The 20,943-nt window shown below is 53.2% G+C and overlaps 1 protein-coding gene across 2 annotated transcripts in view; it reads right to left on the reverse strand.

Moving 5' to 3' along the window:
* Positions 1 to 8,872: 8,872 nt before the first annotated feature.
* Positions 8,873 to 20,943, reverse strand: part of PNLDC1 (PARN like ribonuclease domain containing exonuclease 1) — a 35,834-nt gene continuing 23,763 nt past the window's right edge. The window contains exons 12-20 of one of the 2 annotated variants that reach the window (XM_045294599.1): positions 20,162 to 20,217; positions 14,934 to 14,998; positions 14,206 to 14,259; positions 13,868 to 13,910; positions 13,315 to 13,411; positions 12,878 to 13,053; positions 12,614 to 12,712; positions 11,028 to 11,037; positions 8,873 to 9,930 (exon numbers count right to left, since the gene is read on the reverse strand). In XM_045294599.1, the coding sequence (XP_045150534.1) occupies positions 9,880 to 9,930; positions 11,028 to 11,037; positions 12,614 to 12,712; positions 12,878 to 13,053; positions 13,315 to 13,411; positions 13,868 to 13,910; positions 14,206 to 14,259; positions 14,934 to 14,998; positions 20,162 to 20,217 (651 nt within the window). In that variant the 3' untranslated portion in view covers positions 8,873 to 9,879. The remainder of the gene's footprint in view (positions 9,931 to 11,027; positions 11,038 to 12,613; positions 12,713 to 12,877; positions 13,054 to 13,314; positions 13,412 to 13,867; positions 13,911 to 14,205; positions 14,260 to 14,933; positions 14,999 to 20,161; positions 20,218 to 20,943) is intronic. The other variant, XM_030886861.2, reaches the window with a different exon arrangement.

Consider the following 20,943-nt stretch of genomic DNA (forward strand, 5'->3'; position numbering starts at 1 on the left):
AACACAAGTAGGATTAACTGAAGGGTGGAGAGATAAATGGCTCGGTGAGCCTCGCCTTTCGTGGCTCTCGCTCTTTGATCATGGGACCAGTGTGCAGCTACCTTGCTTGTTCTGTGCCTCAATTTACAGGCTACGCTACCAGTGGGACACCTAGCCTGTGGACTGTGTCGCTGTAAGTTGAGATCCCTTTAAGACATCTCTGGAGCTGGGGATTGGTGGTTGCTGACCTGGCTGGCAGTTGGTGACCTGCCTTGTGATTGGCTGCTGTGCTGACATAGACTAGCTCTCTCTATATATAGAGGAAGACCTGGCAGCAGATGAGACTGGAAGGACTGCTAGTGTCTCACAACTCTCTCTCATGGGAGTGAGTTGCACTGAGCCATTTGCACTGCTTTATAATTTAACTGTTCATTTCTTGTATTATATATCTATCTATCTGTATGTAATTTAACAGTTCATTTCTTGTGTTATATATCTAATTAGCTTTATAAATAAATAAATTAAATTATCAGCAATTTGGTTTTATCTCTCTAGAGAACCCTGTCTAACACAATGACCAACTGGAATTCAAACCAGGGATGCAGGGATGGGTCAATAGTCGAAAAACCCATCAACATTATTCATTAAATTAACAAGAAAAAGGACAAGAACCTCATGATAATATCACTAGATGCATAAAAAGTATTTGACAACATTGAACACCCATTCCTATGACACTCAAGAAGATAGGATTAGAAGGAAATTACCTTAATACAGTGGTTCTCAACCTTCCTAATGCCACAACCCTTTAATACAGTTCCTCATGTTGTGGTGACCCCCCCAACCATAATATTATTTTCTTTGCTACATCATAGCTGTAATTTTGCTACTGTTATGAATCATAATGTAAATATCTGATTTGCAGGATGTATTTGCATTGTTACAAATTGAACATAATTAAAACATAGTGATTAATCACAACAATATGTAATTAGATATTGTGAAATATTTATTTCTAATTACAAATAAATGAAATTTTGTCTTGATGCATGGGGTAACATGGGTAACAGCGTAAACTATAGTGCTAGATTTTGCGACGGTACGTGTAAAAAGCCAATGTCAGCGTGAAGGTTGAGATGGAGGAGCAGTGTCTGGTTCCTAAGACCATCAGAAATAGGTGTTTTCCCATTGTCTTAGGCGACCCCTGTGAAAGGGTCGTTCATCCCCAAAGGGATTGCGACCCACAGGTTGAGAACCATTGCCTTAATATAATAAAAGCTACATATGAAAAACCAACAACCAGCCTTACAATTAATTGAGAAAGAAATTAAAACATTCCCATTGAATAAGAGGACCCAACCAGGATGCCCCTTGTGCCCACTTCTATTCTAAAAATATAAGACAATGAAAGGATACCATGGGTATATGTTTGGGGAAAGAAGTGAAATTATCATTACTTTCAGATGACATGATTTTATATATTGAGAACCCCAAAGACTCCACAGTAGGATTGCTGGAAACAATAGAGGAATATGGCAGAGTGGCAGGATATAAGATCAATAATCAGAAGGTAATTGGATTGCTATATAACACTGATGAAATTACAGAAAAGGAGATTAAGACAGTAGTACCCTTCACAATAGTCAAGCATAAATTGAAATATCGAGGGATATACTGAACCACAAATAAATAAAAGATCTCTATGTGAACAATAGAACATTATTACAAGAAACCAAAAGTGATTTTCACAAGTGGAAGAATACCTACCCCATGCTCATGAATTGGAAGACTCAATATTGTAAAGTGTCAATCCTGCCCAAGGCACTATATAAATTCAATGCAATCCCAATACAAATTCCAACATCATTTCAAAGAAATGGAAAAAAATGACTATGAACTTCATATGGAAAGGGAAGAAACCCAGGATTGGCAAAGAACTCCTCAAGAAGAGCAAAGTGGGTGGGCTGGCATGACCTGACTTCAAAACTAATTCTATAGCCACAGTTGTCATAACAGCATGGTACTGGTACAGCGACAGACACTCAGACCGATGTATAAGAACACAAAAAAATCCAGAAATAAAAGTAGCTGCATATAGACAACTGATCTTTGACAAAGGTCCCAAAAAGATCAAATGGGAAGCAGATGCCCTTTTCAACAAATAGTGCTGGAAAAACTGGATATTAGTCTGCAGAAGAATGGAACAAGGCCCTCACCTCACTCCATGCACAAGAACAAATTCAAGGTGGGTCACAGACCTTGAGGTAAAACAAAGCTAAGATTCTTAGCAAAGGGAACACATAATTCTCAGGCTGAGGACTAGTTATTCTGGCAAGAGTCAGACCAAACCCAAAGATTCATACATCAACAGTAGATGCAGATAGCACCTGTGAAGAAAGGCATCTTCTCCCCGACTCTCTCTCGTGTCTTTAAGGCCCACAGAGGGGTAAAGGAAGGAAAACAAAGGCAATGGGGGGCAGGGCGGGGCAGGGCACTAACTAACCCAAGGGGAGGGTATTGTTTGTGTCTCCATAGGAAAGGAAGAGTGGGAATGGGCTTCATTCCAACGTGCCAATTCACAAGAGCAATGTTCCTGAGCGGAGAAGCCCATTCCCAGGGATGACTGCGGGTCCAGCCTGGGCCTGAGGCAGAACAGCCTCTCCCTAGAAGACTGTTGCAGAGGACAGCCCTGAAGATGGAGTTCAAGAAGAGGGACCAGTCTGACCCGCCCACATAGGAGCAGACTAGTGGGGAGTGCAACCGGCCAGTGAGGGGATCAAAGACACAGTCCCAAGGAACTCAGAGTGTGCACTCTGACTCAGGGGTGGGGGTGGGGGACAGCACCTGAACTGGTTGGAGGTTACTCACCAGGGGCCCACACTTAAAATCTAAGGTATAAAGTGGTGGGGGGGCATGAGACCACTCCATCCTGGACTTCGGGAATAGCAACGTGGACCTATGGGGAACTCGCCTTTCGGACATGAATGTGGCTCTATGTCACAATCCCTGTTAGTCTGGTGGCTATCTGTATGTTGTTGTTTATCTTTTATTTTGTTTTGTTTTTTGGCATTGATCTATACAAGAAATCCAGGATAAGCAATCTTACAGAGACAGCAACTGGACTGCTGGTTCCTGGGGGACATGGGAGGGGAAAAGGAGGGGGAGGTGAGCGGACAGCCAACAATGATGGGTATAGGGAAATAGGAAGAGTTCTAAAATGGAACATGAGGAGGGTGTAGCTTTTTTGGGTGGACATGTTTGATCAATCAAGTTGTATCTGAGAGGAATTTCTGAAAGGTGAACAACAGGCAAACATAATAGAGGGGTAGGAGGAAAAAAGAAAACCCAGTACATATATATGTGTGCATATATATTGAGTTAGTTTATTGCGCCAACTTGGCCGATAAACACAAGTGGTGTTAATTGAAAGGCAGAAGGATAAATGGCTCAATGAGCCCCACCTTTCTAGCTCTCGGGTCTCTTGCTTTGTGATGGTCGGACAGGGTGCAGCTGTCTTAGCAGTTCCCAGCTTCAACTTGCAAGGCTGATTTCCTGCAAGACATCGCCAAGGAGAAGCTGCATGGACCTACCCTGATTCATCCCTGGGTGCTGGAGCAGCTGTGTGGAGACCCCTGCCAGTGCTGCGGCTTTCCTCCTGCAGTCGGCGTCATTGCGTCTGTTTTGTGAGATGGAGGACGACTTTCTGGATTGGTGTTGGACATATGAGTTAATGATGGACTTGTGGGCTTGGGCAGCACTGGGTTGGGATGTTTTCTTGATGCACACTTTACCTAAAACTCTGTCTTATACATAAGTTGCTGTGGATTTGTTTTTCCAAAGTACCCAGACTAACACACACACACACACACACACATATATGTGTATAATTGTTTATGTATGTGTATATATGCAAATACAACAAATAAGTAGATGGACTTTGGGTCTCTACTTAAATCTTACCTCTGTACAAGAATGATTTCTAATAATGGGGCACTGTATGATACCCACCTCCCTGACACAATTGTTGAAGACAAAATGGGTGCATAAGCAAAGGTGCTGAAGAAAGATGATGGTGACCGGCTATCAAAAGCTATAGCATCTGATGTCTTAAAAGCTTGGAGTTAAACAAGTGGCCATCCATCAAGGCCGTGTGATCATGAGGTGTCGACGGTAAGAGGTATCATAAATTCAAAAAACACTCATCCAAATTGATGTGAAGGGAACTGTATGTAGTGGGGACCCAAAGTCCACCAGCAAGACAATGGGACAGTCCCTCTTAGAAGGGCCTCACAGAATGTAGGATAAATCCAGAAGGTGACGTACCACTGATGAACCACATAACTATCCTCTAGTTCTTTCAAATGTCTTCCCCTGACTATTAGGATCCCTATGTGATATATATACCTCATTGGTTGTGTTGGACTAGCATATGTTCATTTGCTCATTTAAGATCACTCTGTACATGGTAGTCGATAGTTACCCCTTAGAGGCACCAACAGGAGTAAGGGTCCCTGAGGGGATAGGAAGTGGGAGGGAAGTTGACAGCATTGATGATTGTATAGCCCCACCCAAGGGGATTGAACAATGGAACTGTATGGGAAGGGAAGGGATATATTGGAATGAGTAAGATATGTCCATAAAAATATTATTCAAAAGAGAGGGAGAGAAAGGGTGGTGGGGTGGGGGTGTTGTTGTTGCCCCTGAGTCCACTCCAACTCAAAGAATGACCCCCCACGCCGTGTGTGTCAGCAGAAAACGATGCACCATTTTCAAGAGTAGATCACTGTTTAAAGCAGCACATTTGTGTTGTCTGAGGCCACACTGTTTGTGGTGATTCATTTACAGCAGCAAGCAGGTGAGGCTGTGTGAGATTGAGCACTACAGAATAGCTGAGGTTCCCCCGCAGGAAAAAGTCGAAGCAAGTTCACTCCCATTGCATCTATTCCGACTCCTAGGGACCCCATGGGGCAGGGTAGAACTGCTCCTGTGGGTTTCTCAGACTGCAGCTCTCTACGGGAGTAGAGAGCCTTGTCCATCTTCCTCACAGCAGCGGATGGCTTTGAACTGCTGACTTTTCAGTGGTGGCCCGACACATAGCCACTACACCACCAGGGTTCTCCTTGTTGAAGGCATTAAATATATCTATACATACACACACACACTCATAAAAATACACACACACAGACTGAGAAATACAGGAAAACGTGAGAAAACTTTTGAAATTTATCATTTTAAGCTTCTGTTTCATGCTTAGAAAGCCCTTCCTCATCCCAAGGGTAGCTGTTTTTCATTTTCTTCTATTTACTGCCATCTTTAAAAAAATCTGTGAAATCGCTTCAATTTTATTTTAGTACAAAGGTCAAATTAAGGATCAACTCTATTTCTGCTTTCCTATGCGGTCAGTTCCCCAAATGTCTTCCTCTCAGATGGAATACGCCACCTTTATCGCAGCACAAGTTCTCTATGCAGAAATTGCTGTAACTTCTATGGCCGGGCCTGCCTCCCAAAAGCATTCGTCAGAGCTTTACCATGCCACGGTGTCCTCCCATGTAACACCGTTTGGGGCACGTGACGAAAACACTGCTGTGTCGATGAGGACACGCCATGGATTGGAAGCGGCAGCCCAATCTCAAAGATGCTCAGGTGTGGGAATCAGGCACCTGAGGGCAACGCAGCGCAGATATGACAGGTCGGCGGGATCGCTGGTTTTCTTTTCCATGTTTCCAGATGAATGCCTGCGGACTTTTCCAAATGAACTTTGTCGTTTGAAAGTCACCGCCTTCACACACCACCCCTCACCCCCACCGCCAGCCTGAGAGAGAAGCTGGCGGCATTGGATTTCAGACAAACGACAGACTTGACGTCAAGGCTGCCTTGTGGTTGGATAGTGGGCTTCCGCCTCTGTTTTCTTCCTTGTCGCAAAGTCCTGCCGTGGTTCACCTGCCCCACACATGAATGTGCTAGCAGGCGACAGACAGACAGAGGAGAGCCATCTGGGCAGTGGTCTCTCCTTCAGAGAAAAGCCGGCGCTGTTAAAGGGTCCACAGAGAAAGGTCAACTAATTTTAAGATGATTATTTTTAAGACTGTTATTTCGAGTCACGGTCTTTCTCACGCAAAAATTTCATGGAAATAGTTTAAACCATGAAGTAAGCGTAGGTCGTCTATGGAAAGGACCCAAAGGAACAGGTGGGGGGAGGTTCCCCTGGGGAGACACGAGGTCTCCATCCAGCCATGCCCAGCCCCGCCCAGAACGTCCGGGTTTATGCACCAGAGAGCACCACCTGAAACCAGACACCCCCCCAACCCCCCCACCGACTGCCCAGGCATGTCCAACCCAGAGGCCCAAATAGGGCCATGTCAGTGTGCAGTGACCAGCACTCCTGGGAACAAGACCATGTGGCCATGGCCAACCCCTGCTTGGGGGCACCACTGGCCCTCAGAGAATGCCAGGGGCCGGGGGCGGGGTAAGGGGGCCGGGAGGGCACACATTCTAGGACCACGAGGAAGAGGTCAGCGGACTGAGCTGAGGAGTGGAGTGGGGGCAGGATGGGGGCGAGCATGAGCGAGTGGGAGTCCACAGAAAGATGTACGTATGAGAACCGGCAGGGCTGAGGTGACAGGGCCACCCTGTTAGGAAGGCTGGGCCCTTGGCCTGTAGGCTCTATTGTGTTGGAGAAAATAAACACAGGTTCCACACTCACTGAGGCTGAGTACAACAGCCCCCTCTCCGGGAGAGGGTGGGCTTCCAACGCAGTCCTTTATGGTGGAAAGCTACTGCCACGTCTTTCTCTGGCACCACAACCAACCAGGCGCCATTCGGTTAGCAGCAGTGCTTATACTTTCAGCACTGCCTTAGATGTTACCAAGCAGTTGGTTCTGACCCCATAGCGATGCTGTGCACAGCAAAACACAGCAATGCCCGGTCCTGCACCATCCTCACAACTGTCCCCCAACCCGAGCCCTCACTGCAGCCACGGTGTCAACCCGTCTCCTTGAGGGCATCAGACAGGGTGGTATAATGCAGTCTAACCTGAACCAGCAGCAGCTGACAGTGGGGGAGCCCAGGGAGGGACAGGAGGCAGAAACTGCCAGGCCAGCAGGAGACAGTCAGGAACATGGACAGGTCTCACTGGGTCATCTGGACAGGGTATGGCCACTCTTCAGGATGGGTCAGGAGATGCATGGGTGGACCTGCTAGGCCTACGAGTGCCACACCGCACAAATGGGGGCCGTGTGTGTGCAGGAAAGTGTCCCACTGCCCAGGTGGCGTGTGGAGGTTCGGCGGGACAAGGGGTGCTTTGAGAGACCTCAGCTCCAGAAAGATGGTGTTTATAAGTAGAGGCCGGCTGGCCGGCCAGGCACATGGGGATAAGGTGGTGTGGCCACACAGAGGGGCTCCAGGAATCAGCCTGAGGCCAGGCACCGCAGACGGGGTCTCAGAGGAGGGTGGGTGCAACCAGCTGCAGAGGCAGAGGGGTGCATGGATGGTGGGAAGACCTAGGGGCCTGGGGAACCCCTGGTGGTGAGGAGGTAAGAGGTATGGGCCCTGATGGAGGCCCGGGCAAGGCAAAGATGAGCACACCTGCTCACAGCCCAGGCTGGGGGGAGGGGTGGGGGTGACTGCGGGGAGGGGAGTAGAGCCCCCGGGCTACCTGCTTTGGGTTCAATGGTAGGAGAGGCCAGCTTGTGACAAGCCCCAGGGGGAGAGCCGGAGGTGCAGGAGGCATGGAAAGCTCTCACAGACGGAGGGGCGGCCTTCCTCCAGCTGGTTTGTCTTCCACGGGGCCAGGGTGGACTGGTAAGGATGCCAGGGGTGGGCCCTGAACCCTTCCGCATTTCTGAATGCTCCTCTAAGGGGTGGATTTCATCAAAACCAAACCTGCGGTCACAGGCTCCTAGCCGTGTGCACCCCGGCGGGCCATTAGGGGGCAGTGCAGGCTGCGGGATCGGACAGCAGCCCCAGGTTGAGTTGGTGCTGTGTACCAGGCTGAGGGTACACGCAGCAGGTGCGCCATCCTGCAATGTGGTGCGAGTTAATCTGGGTCCGGCCCAAACGAACAGTGTCTCCGAATGCCCCTAAAAGGCCCAACCCTAAGGCCACAGGCTCCCAAGGACGTCATCTTTACCAAGGACCACCTTTCTCCTGCAGAGCGGGGGTGGACTCACACAGCCACGCTCTGGCTCCACAGCGGAGCACTGGACCGCTGCGCTCCCTGGACGCGTTCTCCGATGTTCTAGAATGGGGCTGGGCAAACTTTTGAGGTGAAGAGCCAGTCTTGTGCCTCACAATTTAACAATTAGATGCAAGAGCCATAACTGTATTTCTGCAAATAAAGGAAATCCCTCACCATTATCTGAATCTCCATTATCTGAAAAGACTCCAGAGCACATGGAGGTACCGAAATAGCCGCACTTTGTGGAAACGAGCCGGAACTACCTCAGCCAGGTACACTGTTCGGTCTTGCTCCTGTCCGCTCGGGACACGCCTTTTCGCTTCTTCCCTCAAGTGTAAGGCAAGGGGACCCCAAAAGCCCACAGAGATGGGGAGATTCTAGACCAACAGTCAACCCCCCTCCCGATGCCCCCATGGTTTCCTTCAGTAGTCACCAGACAGCCCTGAGCTTGCGGACAGCAGCCTGTGGGTCTTTGGACACACTCATGGCTGAGACAGGGCTCCGAGTTCTGGAAAATAACTTTGAAACTCCACCTGGGCAGCTGCCTCCACTGTCGAACAGAGGGAACCAGCCCCCCGCCCCGGGACCCCCCCCCCCAGGCTGAACTTAAGAGTCTGACTGCATGTCAATCAAGTTCAAGGTTGAGCAAACAGCCTGAGAACGAATACAGACAAAGCCGAGTGAAGAGTGGGACGTTGCACCAGAAGCGAAAATAAGTGGGCTGCACTCTGGTATAATTCACCCCCCTCCCAAATAAACAGCTTTGTTTTACAAGACAGGCAGTCTCCAGGTGACAGATGAGGTCTAGTCCCCGCTCTCTTGGGAACTGGTCGGCAGAGCAGGTGCAGGCAGTGGGAAGGAGAAGAGGCTCGGCGGCGGTTTCACGGCGGCGCGTGCAGCCAGTGGCAGTGGCTGTGGTGGGGAATTTGTGGAGTGGCAGCAGAGGTTGGCTTAAGCACTTCAAAGAGAGGGCAAGTTGCCCAACCTTGGCAACAGGGCTGCCCGGCCCAAAGATGGCGCCCCATGGCACAGCTTTGAATTTGCGTGGCTCTCCGAGTCCCGCCAAGAATCTAGTCTAAACCCTCAGGCTCCTGAAAGGGTTCTCCACGCCTCTTCTGAGTCTCCCATTCCAAAGCTCCCCTGCATGACTTCTCCTGTCCTTTTCGGTTACCCTAACACGTCGCCCAAACGTGAACACTCTGAGCTGCTCCATTTCTCTCCTCAATCCCCCTGGCACCGGCCGTCTGCCCTGCCACAGGGGCAGAGGCGCTGTGAGCCCTAGGGGCTGTTGCCTGTACTCCTCAAAACGTCACCCACACACAGGATGGGGACTCTCCCAAACTTCACTTTTTTCCCTTTACTAAACCTAAGGCTACGTCTCAGGAATTCCCCTTGGCCTCTTGGCCCTATTTTCTCTCCTTGACGTCATTTGCTTGTTCTCATTTGGTGTCCAGAACCAGCCCTTCAGAAGGCACCCTGGAGGGCCGGCTGGGCTCGGCTCCCCAGAGGCAGGGACTTCACCCGAGTCACTCAGAGGAAGAAGACTGCTGCTGGCTGGATCACAGGCACCACAGCAGGCCCCCCGGGCCTTCTTTACATTGAGACTATGTACAGAGTTGGGAGTTCGAAGCAGGAAGCCCTGCAGTACCACGCCATCTGCAGACTGGATCAGGATGACACAAATCGGCGGTGGTGGGGGACCATGCTGTCATCAGGCTCTGGGTCTACCGAGCAGAAAGGCCACCACGGCCCACGTGGTGATGATGCCACAGATCCTGCAAGGCAAGGACACAGGTCAGAGAGCCCTGGCGGTTGTACAAGCTGGCATGGCGCCCACTCTGTTGCCCTGATGTGGTTTCCTCCCAGTGCCGACACCCAACGCCCCCTCCAAGTGGCTCTGTGATGCAGACCAGCCAGCTGTTTCCCCTAGGGGCTGACAGATGCTGCCCATACAAGGTACAGGCAGTGAGTGCCTGGGCCCACCACCCGTTTTCCAACAGCAGCATTTTCACTCAGTGATGGCTCTCAGCAGCCAGCCCAAGCCCTCCTCGCGCTTAATCAACGGCTCTGCCATTTTCCTCTGCTTGGGCAAAAAAGCAAACAAAAAGACAGAATTCACGCCTAGCCCTGGATCCAATCCGTCCCTCGCCCCACTTCTCACCACACCCACTGTGCTGGCTGTCCTAAGCCGGCTTTGTCCCGCTGTAGAAATGCGCATCAGATCCCTGTCTCTTTCAAACCTCCCCAGAATTCCCACAGGAGCCCTGGTGGCTTTGTGGTTTACACATCAGGCTGCAGTTCAAAGGCACCAGCCTCGAAACCTCGAGGGAGAAAGACGGGGCTTTCTCCTCCCTTGTATCAAAACTTACAGTCTCCGAAACCCACAGGCTTTCTACAGGGTTTTGAACTGCGGATCGTGTTTGTGGTCCACCGCTCAACACAGCCCGTTATGCCTAGACGGTCGCTAGGAGTCGGCGTTCACTTGCTGGCAGCGAGTTTGGCTTGATAATGCCCAGGTTTCTCCCTGGGGGCTGTGGGGGAGGGGGCAGCCTGCCACCCTTACACAGCCTGGCCCTGACTGTGGGCTGCTGCCCGGCCCGCCTCTGCTTGCTGCTCTTCCAGGCACAGATCCTCCTGCTTCCCCCGATGTAGTATTAAATTTAAAAAATTGGCACTGGGGGCGGGGGTGAAGGGCCAGCCCCCCACCCACTGCTACACCTATTACTTCTTCTCGGATTCAGTAATGCTACTTCTGGGTTCAGTAATGCACAATTGTATGGTTGAGATATATAAGTATTATATTAGAGTCATCGAGAGCATGAGAGATATTACAATAATACAATCAGACACGTTACATGGCAACATTGCTCACCTCAGCCCAGCTTAGTGGTCCACGTGGAGAGAGGGGGAAGGGAAGGAGGGAAAGGGAACAAGGGAGAGGGGGAAGAGAGTCAGGGTGGTCAGAGTCCGAGGGGTACGAGTCCAAGAGCTCTATATTGCTGACTCGCGCCTATATAACTTTTGGGGACATGCCGGCCCACTAATTACAGGTAGAGATGTACGTCACAGGAAGGGGTTATACTATAGGGCACCCAGTAATGAGAGGGTGGTCTAGGGGGTGGTCTCTGGGTCTCCATAGGAACCAAGCTAATGGTCCCAAGCTTCAGAGAAGTAATCCATTGTCTTCAGCAGCAGGGAGCAAGCCCAGTGCAGTCTGGCAACTTATCGCCCTCAGGGAGGGGGGAATGCCTGCACATCTGACGTCCCCCAACACCCCGAGGCACCCGCCAATGTCCCATGGGGGGCCTTTGTCCACCTGGAAGTGCGCGTGTCCCCCAGGTGCCCCTCGGTGATTCCCATCCTCACCACCTTCAAGTCTTTGCTCAGGCCTCCCCTCTTTAGCGAGGGCCACCAATTGTCCCCTCTGCATCATGACTCCCCAACCCTCCCACTGCCCCACTCCGAGGGGCTGCTCTAGCATTTAACTAGCCACTTAGGACACCAGCTCCCAAGTGGGCACCACCTCTCAGCGCCATGTGTGTTGGGGCAGCATTGCTCCGGGGGGGATCAAAGGCCGAGGCTTTTTGGAAGTGGACCGCCCGACCTTTCTTCTGAGGTTCAAACTGCCAACCTGAGATGCCAAGCACTTACTGCCCATCTCCGTTCCCGGGAACACCTGCCACCCCACATACAGCACGAGCCACTGCTCGCCCAAGAGCAGGCGGCCTCCTCCCACGGCCACGGGCATGGGCACACCTCGTTCCCAGGGCCTCACAGAGATGCTCACACTGCCTTTTTGACAAGTTGGAGGTATGTGGCGCGTGGGAACCCGGTTCAGCCACGTCTGTCCGCATCGTTTGTCCCAACTCTGCATCTGTGTTACCCTTTGGTCATTCTCGCAGTACCCCACGCTTTCACACCGCTCCTGCACAACCAGTGGCACTCGGCACAGCGCCGCCTTCACAACTCTGTGGCCTGGGAAACGCGGGGCGGGGGTATGTTCGCATCAACCCACCACACTTCCAGGGTCTGCCTCTCAGTTCCCAGGTGGCCTGGTGGCCTAACGGGCTGTGTGTTGGGCAGTGGACCACAAACAAGATCAGCAGTTCAAAATCACGAGCCACTGCTCAGAAGAGGAGACTCTCTCCTCTGGGGAAGAGTGACCGTCTCAGAAACCCACAGGGGCAGCTCGGCCCTGTCCTGTAGGGTTGCTGTGTCAGAACAGACTGGACAGACTGAGAAATGCCTCTAAATCCCTAGCACAGTGGCAGCCATGGCCATGGCTCAGAGGACGCTGGAGAAAGAATGCTGCGGGACACAGCTACCCGGCCTCGCCAGTACCTTTAAACACACACCACCACCACCACCACCACCACCACCACCACCCCAAGCCGGTCAGCACGGCTCAACTGAGACCCAGTGGAAATGCAGAGCCTCCCCTCCTGCGCGGATACCTACTGCAGTAAGCAGTTGATGTTTGGTGAGTGTCTCCAGTGCCGATACAGGGACACCTTGAGGTCGGGATGATGTCGGTATTCCTTCAAGATGCTCCGAGCACTGCCAACAGAGGTGTTCTTGGGTCAGTAGAGCACAGTGTGACTCAACCTACTGCCCCCCTGAGGCCCCAAGTGGAAAAAGGCACGGGAGGGGGTGGGAGGGCGGGGGCGGGCAGGGGGCAGGGATGGCAGTGAGGAGAGGTGGGCTGAGCACCGAGGCACCCACTCCTTAAACTTGTTGGTCAGGAGCAGGAACTTGTTCCGCGTGAAGCGCCTCACGTCGAACTTGCAGAGGGTCTGAAACTCCCAGTAGATCTGCTGCTCGTTGACCCCCGGCCACCTCTTGACACAGAGCATGAGGATCGGCGGTCGGATACTGGGATGGTCCGGACCAGAAAAATTCTGGAAAATACAGAGAACTGGAGGGATTCCTTGGGATTCCCACCAACACCTTGTTGATCCGAGGGTCCTGACAGTTCTGGGAAAGGGTCTCCGTGAGGAGGCGGGGGCTGGAGAGGAGGGGTCCCAGGAGAAAGACACAGAAGAGTCACAGGCACCAGCCTGGGGAGGCCCCCATGCATACCTCAGAGAAAGACCCTCAGCCCTGCCTCCTGTCCCCCAAGCCTCCACAGAGAGTCCATAAGAAACAGAGACTCTACTCACGATTTTAGGGACCCCGGCTCGGATAAGATTCACTTGGTTGACGTAAGGGGTCAGCACTTCCAGGTACAGGGGGAAGGAGGGTGCTGGGGTGGAATCGCTGTGACAGGCACAGAAAGCAAGGCCCCAGCTCTCAGATCCTCGGGTCTGCTCACCGCCGCCGGGTCAGAGAGCAGGATGCCAACTCCCACATTGCTGCCTGGCTCCAACCCCGAGCTACATCAGCGTGGTTCCCCCAGCTCACAGCTTCAAGATCCTGCCCAATGGCCCAAGCAAGAGCAGACTTTACAGGGGATCAGAGCCTGCTGGTGACAGCTCGCTGCAGGTCCCTCTACAGACCAACAGAGCGAGCGGCAGGCTCTGTGCATGCGAGGCCACCCGTGATGTCATGCCACCACCTCCCTCACCCCTTCCTGAGCCTGGCCCCATGATGAAGAGACGCCTTCATGCTCCACACCCCCACTTCCTGGGGTAGCCCCGGGGCTGCAGGGCTTACACCAAGGGCCCACGGGGTCCTGAGTGAGGGCTGCACAGGGTGAAGGGAAACAGCGCTTACCCATAGGCTCTCTGTAGGAGCAAATGAGCCACTTTCAAAAGCACTAGAAAAGAAAGTTCGAGATGAAACCAAACATACACCCTCCTGGCTCATTTCCGGGCCACCTGGAGAAACACGCTCCCGGGCGCTGGTCACAGACCCAAAGAGAGTCCTCTCCACGGCCGGTGATGGTGAGCATCAGAACCGAGAAAACGGTCCAAACGGGCTGTGGGGGTGACAGCACCGCCCGCCTGACGGGACTCCGCTCCTGAACTGTATACGTGCGTCATGGGCCATAAAAAACATTGGAGAAAAAAGGTACTAACGGGACTTCTTGGGACAAAAACAGCAGCCCTTACCTGAGCCACAGAGGAAGGCGTCGTAGGCAGCTTCATGGGGATACTTGGTCTCGACTGAAACATCCAGAAAGAGGAGAGAGAATACTGAGCCTTGATAAGGGCACAGCCTGGGGAGGGAAGTGTGTCTACTGAAGCACGCCCACTGTCTCTCCACACCCTGGGCACCCAACTCGACCTGGGTGCTCTCCCAGGGCTGTGAGAGGGACTGGACCCCCGGCCGTGGAGGGGGAAGCACACTGTTTCCCGGTCGCTCCACGTGAGGTGGGTTGTGTGGTGCACAGTTAAGGGCCCGGCTCCTCACTGGAAAACTGGCAGTTCCGAGTCCCCCGGGGCTCCCGCAGGACAACTCACAAAGCTCACGGCCATCGAGCCGACCTGGACCCAGGGCCACCCTATAGTACTGACCTAGAACTCCGCATTGGTAACTCGAGGTGACTTAGAAACGTTTGCAGAAAATGGAATCCAACGATAGTGGGATTTGTCCACAGCATGCTTGAAGCCCCCTCATACGACAGCCAGGAAAGCTCTACTGGGCAGCTCTGCTATGCCACGTGGGTTGGTATGAATCCGAACCAGCTCGGTGGCCCATCAAGTCAAGGCTGGAGCATGAGCCCCCACGGGCCTCCCTCCACTTGCTGCGCAGTGAGAGCCGGGCTCAGGACGGTCACAGCTGCCGCCCTGGCATGGCATGACCACCAAGAGAAGACCTGGGTCCAACGGGCACGTACCGTACTTTGTACACTTCCTCGAGTGAACAATCACGGGGCCGGAATTCCTCGTGGGATTGCAGTCGCTGGTGGGAGAGAGAAAACGGGTAAAGAACAACTCTTCTAGAGACGGTGCTCGCTAGGGTCCCATCCCTTAAGTCACTATCAATGAAAACATGTCTGCAGTCCTGGGCGCCTTTGAGAACAGACGCAGACAAGTGGGCAGGGGCAGAACCAGGGTTCTTTCCACCGTCCTCTTGCCCCCTCAGCATGTGACCTTGCACTGAGCCTGCCACTCATGTTGGTCGGCAGAGGGCCGCCAGCAAGCGGTCACCAGCAGGCCCTGATCCCGTGTCAAGCTCTGCTCTTGCTTGGGCCATTGGGAAGGATCCTGAAGCTGTGAGCTGGGGGGACCCTAGTTCAAGAGGCTCTGAAGAAAGCAGCTGGGATGCTTGTCAAGCACTGAGCACCATGATAAACTGCCCACCGTCCCTGCCCTCGGGCACCTAGTATCCTCCGTGTAACTACCACAGGCACAAGGCTGACTGCTTCTTTGAGCCCCAGTGCATGCTGGGACGCTTCAGCCTTCAGGATGCAGGGAAGATGCTTCCTAAAGCAGCTTGTACTCGGGGGGCCCAGAGCTGGGGGGCTGACATGAGAGCTGGGGAAGAGTCAGGGATTTCAAACTGAGAGGAGAGAACCGAGGCTCCCAAGAAGGGAAAGCTCAGCCAAAGCACTAGGCAGAAGACAGGCCCAGGCGGGAAGGGCCCGGAGGACGCGTGGAGGTTTCTGGAGCCACTGGCAGAACTGAAGCAGAAAAACAGAACTCATACTTGGCATGATTGCTGGTGGCAGTTGAGACATGAAGCACTAGAGGAGACATAACAGACTGCCTCAACTGAGCCAACCACCCCGGGGGCACTGAGGGAGGGCAGGTCTGAACCCCAGGGCACCGAGAGAGGGCAGGTGCTATGTTTCGTCTCCCGTACTCTGGCCATACTGTCTGCAGGGACCAGTCCCCGGAGGATGTCATGCTTGGTAAAGTAGAGGGGTGATGACAAAGAGGAAGGCCCTCAGCAAGATGGACAGACACAGTGGCTGGGGGTGGGGGTGGGGGTGGGGGTGGGGGTGGTGTGTGTGTGTTAGTCACAGCATCTAGCAGCAAGGAGATCTTCGTGTGTGTGTGTGTGTGTGTGTGTGTGTGTGTGTGTGTCAGTCACAGCATCTAGCAGCAAGGAGATCTTCATGTGTTTGCTGCCAAACCTGTTAGTGTCTGCACTGTGCTCAACCTCTCTGAGCCTGAATTGTGGCCGCTACATCATTTGGTGTCAACTTGAAGATATGAAAGTGTCGGGGTGGAGTCTAGCCTGTCAGTCGGGTCACAGCCTCGTGGCGCTTCTTTGTGGGCCTGACCTTCTCATACAGAGGGTCCTGAGAATGAATCAATCAATCTCAATCTCTCTCTCCTCCACCCCCACCCCCACTCTCTGCCTCCACCTTCATTCCGGCCAGCCACACTGAGACTTGCCCGAGCCCTGTGATGGGGCCACCATCATGGGATCCACACAACTCTGCACCCACTGGCCTGCGGTCTTCCTGCATCCTGCATCCTTGCATGTCACCGCGTGAGTCTGAAGAGGGATTTACGGACTGGTATCGGACTTATGGACTTGAGTTGGGCTGGGCTACTTTATGGATGCACGGTTACTTCTTACACAGAGATGAGTGTGTCTGGACCTGTTTCTCTGGTCAGCCCGGCCTAACACGTCTGCGAGCCAGGCCCCGTCATTCTTCCCACATCATGAGGGCGCTGTTTGGCACTGTTGTCATCGGCACGGGACCACCGGCTAACACCGCACGCGCTACCAAAAGGAAGGCACCCTTCAGGGTGGCTGTGCATGTCCAGGCACACCGCAGACAGCGTGCACCGGTTTGCTTTCAACCCACCGCGATGAAGAGAAGGCGGTAATGCACCGAGCCGCACGGTTTGGGGATTCCCGGTGGGGAATATAAAAGTTAGGTTTACAGTATGCTGGTTCATTAAGGGTGCAGAGATTTGTGAAAAAGTTTGAAAGCGTGAGCATTTCTACCATGTAACGCAGATACAAAGTGACTGTACTATTGGGAAAATGCACAGGTAGAGTTATTTGACTGCAATGTAGTTAATTACTTAACCGTAGTCTTAGCCTTTGTTACTCCCACAAAATGACCTTCCTTTTCCTGATGGGTCTGGGTGAGGGGTGGAGGTTGTGGAGGTTGTGGGGGTGGGGATACTGATTATGATTCAGCTGTGAGTGATGGTTACCATGGTTACTAGTAACTGCCACCCTACTGGGTACCATCTCAGAAGTGTGCGTGGGGGTGGGGGTGGTGAGATCCTCGCTACCCACGAGAAGAGGCAGTAGTAAAGCACGTCCTTTGGACCCTGAGATCCCTGTGCTCTGACGGCTGAAGCGTGGCCGGGGAGGAGCAGCAGCCTGAGACAGCCGTGGACTTCGCAGTGCACAGAGCAGGCAACGCTGAGTGCTGTGGGGCAGGCGGCTGGTTGAGCTGAGTGGGGTACTTCTAGGAGCTGGGCTCACTGACTCATGGAGTCTTCTCGCTGAGGTTTATGGAGGAGCAGCATGCCCTTTGGGCATTTATTGGCAGCCCCAAAAGACCTTGTAACATTGCCGGAGCAGAGCAGAGGCCACACCAAGAAGCTGAGGGCCAGAGAGAGGCCTGCCTGCGGGCACGGCAGAGAAGAAACTGTCCCAAGTGAACAACTGTATCTTCAGCATTTCTCACCTCACCTGTAACCTGCTAAACTTCCCTAATCAGCCCAGAATCTGTTCTGTGTGGTCAGCACAGGGAGTTCATGGAGCCAGTTCAAAAGCAGAGTATGCTGTGGAAACAGGGCAAGACAAGCAGAGCGTGCTCCCGGAGGTGGAGCAGGGGGCAGGGGCTCACCTGAGAAGCACAATACAGCAAAGCGCAAACAGGGTATGTCTGTATTAACCCGTTTAAGGCTTGCAGCAACCTGGTGAGTCACGTGCCACTATTTTCTCCCACGATCCACTTTGAGGCAGGCAGATTATGCAATTTTCCCCAAGTTATTTCTAAGGCCAAACTAAAAAAAACAAAACAAACTGCCATCCGGTTAGTTCCGACTCAGTGCAGCCTACCCAGGATGCCCAGGACTGTCAATCTTCACGGAGCAGATGCCCTGTCTGTCCCCCAGAGCAGCTGGCGGGTGTGAACTGCCGGACACCAGCCCACAGCCCCACCGGGCACCCTTCGTAAGGCTATGAACAGCAAAGCAGGGTTTAAACCCACAGCCCGTGCATTTCCCTCGTCCGTCCCTCCGTCTGTCTCTCTGTCACACTCACACACACACACACACACACAGCGTCTTTCACCCTCTCCCGTTCACTGGCACACAGCCCCCCTCTCTCATACCACCCCCCCTGAGTGTAGTCTCTCACAGTCTCTTAAACACACTGCCTTCTTGGTCTCCCTCCCTGTCTCTGTCTCACAGTCTGAGTCTCTTTCCCCCACAACCTCCCTCTCTGGTAGTCTCCCCCTCATATGCGGGCTCTCGATCACACACACACTGTCAACACAGGCGCACAGAGCCTCTCTCCTGCAATCTCCCCTCCCTCAGACACACACACACACACACACACACACACCGTGCCTCTGCCTCTCCTCCCAATGTGTCTGTCTGTCTCCCTCTCTCTCCCTCACACACAGTTTCTCTCAGTCCCTCGATTGGTCTCACAGTCTCATCTATCAGCCACACATACTCTCCCTCTTACATTCAGTCTACCCCCCATAAAACACACACACACACCCACACACACATCTCTCACTACACCATCTCACGAGCCTCTCAATATACAGTCTGTCTCTCACAAAGCTTCTCTAACCAAAACTCACACCCACACCACGCACACCCCCTCCGCAGAGTGTCTGGCACGGTAAAAACTTAAGAGCTACTGTCGTCCGGAGCACAGCGCTGGCTTTGAGGAACGGGGAAGGTGCCCGTGGGGCTAGTGGGTCAGGGACAATCAGTGGCCTAGAGGTCCCGGGCTGGCCAGGTCTGAATGAGGTCGCACGCAGCGGCGGGGGTGGGGTGGGGGTGGGGGGAGGTCAGGCAGAGAGAGGCGGAGGGAGTGGAGAAGAGCACTGAGGACCGGCCTGCGGGGACATTTTGGGGAGGACAAACACAGGAGCCCACAAGGAACGGGCTTTCGAAGAGCAAAAAGCCCCACCCGAAAACGAGCAATCTAGAGAGAGCGTTACAACAGACACCCAGGCGTGTGGGGAGGAGAGGCCAGCAGTGTGGGCAACCACAGTGGACAGGCAAGAGGACTCCAGGGCACAGCAAAGGCACCACGTCCCGGCCAGGCTGTCATCCCATCCAAATGACAGAGACCTCTCCATGGGGTGACCTCCCAGGACGGGGCGGAGAACAGAGGGCGGCAGGGGATGAGGCCACTGAAGAGGCCGGCAGGGCGGGGAAGAGCACACGCGGCAGAGGCGGCAGGGAGCACCGGGTCCAGCGGGAGGACTGGTCACCTTTTCTCCGTTAGGATGTGCTCCTTGACGCCGAGGGAGAGATGCTCACAGAGTGGGCAAGGGGCTGGGGAGCCAGCTGTGTCCTCGGAGGGCCACCCTTGCTCACAGCCAGTCAAGGGTTTTGAGACGAGAGGGAGAAAAAGATGGCAACAGTGCTGCCGAGGAGCTGAGGGGGGACGCAGAGGGGGGAGCGCCTGCCTTCGGCCTTAGTGTCATTTAGAGAAGGGGAGGTCTGATGGCCGCCTGAGGCGGGGTCCTGACTCTGGTGGTCAAGAGAAGACGAGGGGTCCAAAATGACTCGGGGGAAGGGCCCATTAGAACACGCATGCTGAGCAGCAGCACCAAGCAGCGCCCACGTGGACACGCAGCCAACAAGGCCGCAGAACCCAGGGCGTGCTGGGCATCTATTTTCAGGCGACACGTCCTCGCATCAGCAACACAGCTCAAACCAGCCAGCTGAGCCGAGGTTGCTTTGCTTCAGATGCCTCAATGCCAAGTGACACCCAGTTTCACCAGGACCCCTGCCCTGGCAACAGAATCTACCAACCTCAATACCACCGCCTCTTACCCAGAAGCAGGAGACTGCCATCCACAGCCCCACAGCCTTGGGGACAAGCGCAGACACCCCGGGCAACGCCCTGATGGGGAAGCCACGCGTCAGAAGCAGCTCCCAAACCAGGCTTCCTCACCTGTTAAGGACGTCATAGACTTCTGAAAGATTCGAAACCCTTGGGAAATTCAGTTCCTACCGGAAAGAAATCAGGAAGAATAAAAACATTTGCATTATTATCCGATTCAAGTGTCATTGAATGTTCCTTGGAATGACCTGGAAAATGCCAATCTTCATTCCTTAATTATGCTCTCGGGATTGCTAATATCCCTGGGTCTCCCTAAGGGACAAACATAACCCAAGGGGGGTGGGGCGGGGACAATAACACACTATGACCTACCTACACACACACACACACACACACACACACACACCCCAACTCATGGCCTCTTCAAAGCAGGTGTAGTGGGCAGTATGAAAAGTATGGAGCAGTATGATCTGTGCATTAAATCCCAACTGCTACTACTAACAATAAAGATCTACGGAGCAATGACAGGTTTAAACCCTCCAAGTTCAGCGCCATCTCGCTGGGAAGCAGCACAGGTCAGTTCCGACAGACTAGGCCCAAATCCTTCCCACTGCATCCGGGGATGTCCGCAGACTGGCAGCATCGTGGGATGCCGTCCTCACTGAACGCACATCAAGTCCAAACAGCAGACGCCTCGGTGGATCGGAATGTACCAGGTACCACTCCAGTTCGGTGGCTCCCTTCCTGAATGGTGAACCATCTGACTCCCTTTCCAGGGATTTGCGAGTATTTAAGAGGTGTGTGTATATCAAGCTCCAGGACTCCGACCAGGGGGAGCACCAGGAGGAGGGCAGCCAAGGATGGGGGCGGGGTACTTCAAAAAAGGGGCGGGG

This window comes from Echinops telfairi, unplaced genomic scaffold (assembly GCF_000313985.2).
Source record: "Echinops telfairi isolate 266 unplaced genomic scaffold, ASM31398v2 ScPeMD7_3533;HRSCAF=4204_0, whole genome shotgun sequence".
Taxonomy (NCBI): domain Eukaryota; kingdom Metazoa; phylum Chordata; class Mammalia; order Afrosoricida; family Tenrecidae; genus Echinops; species Echinops telfairi.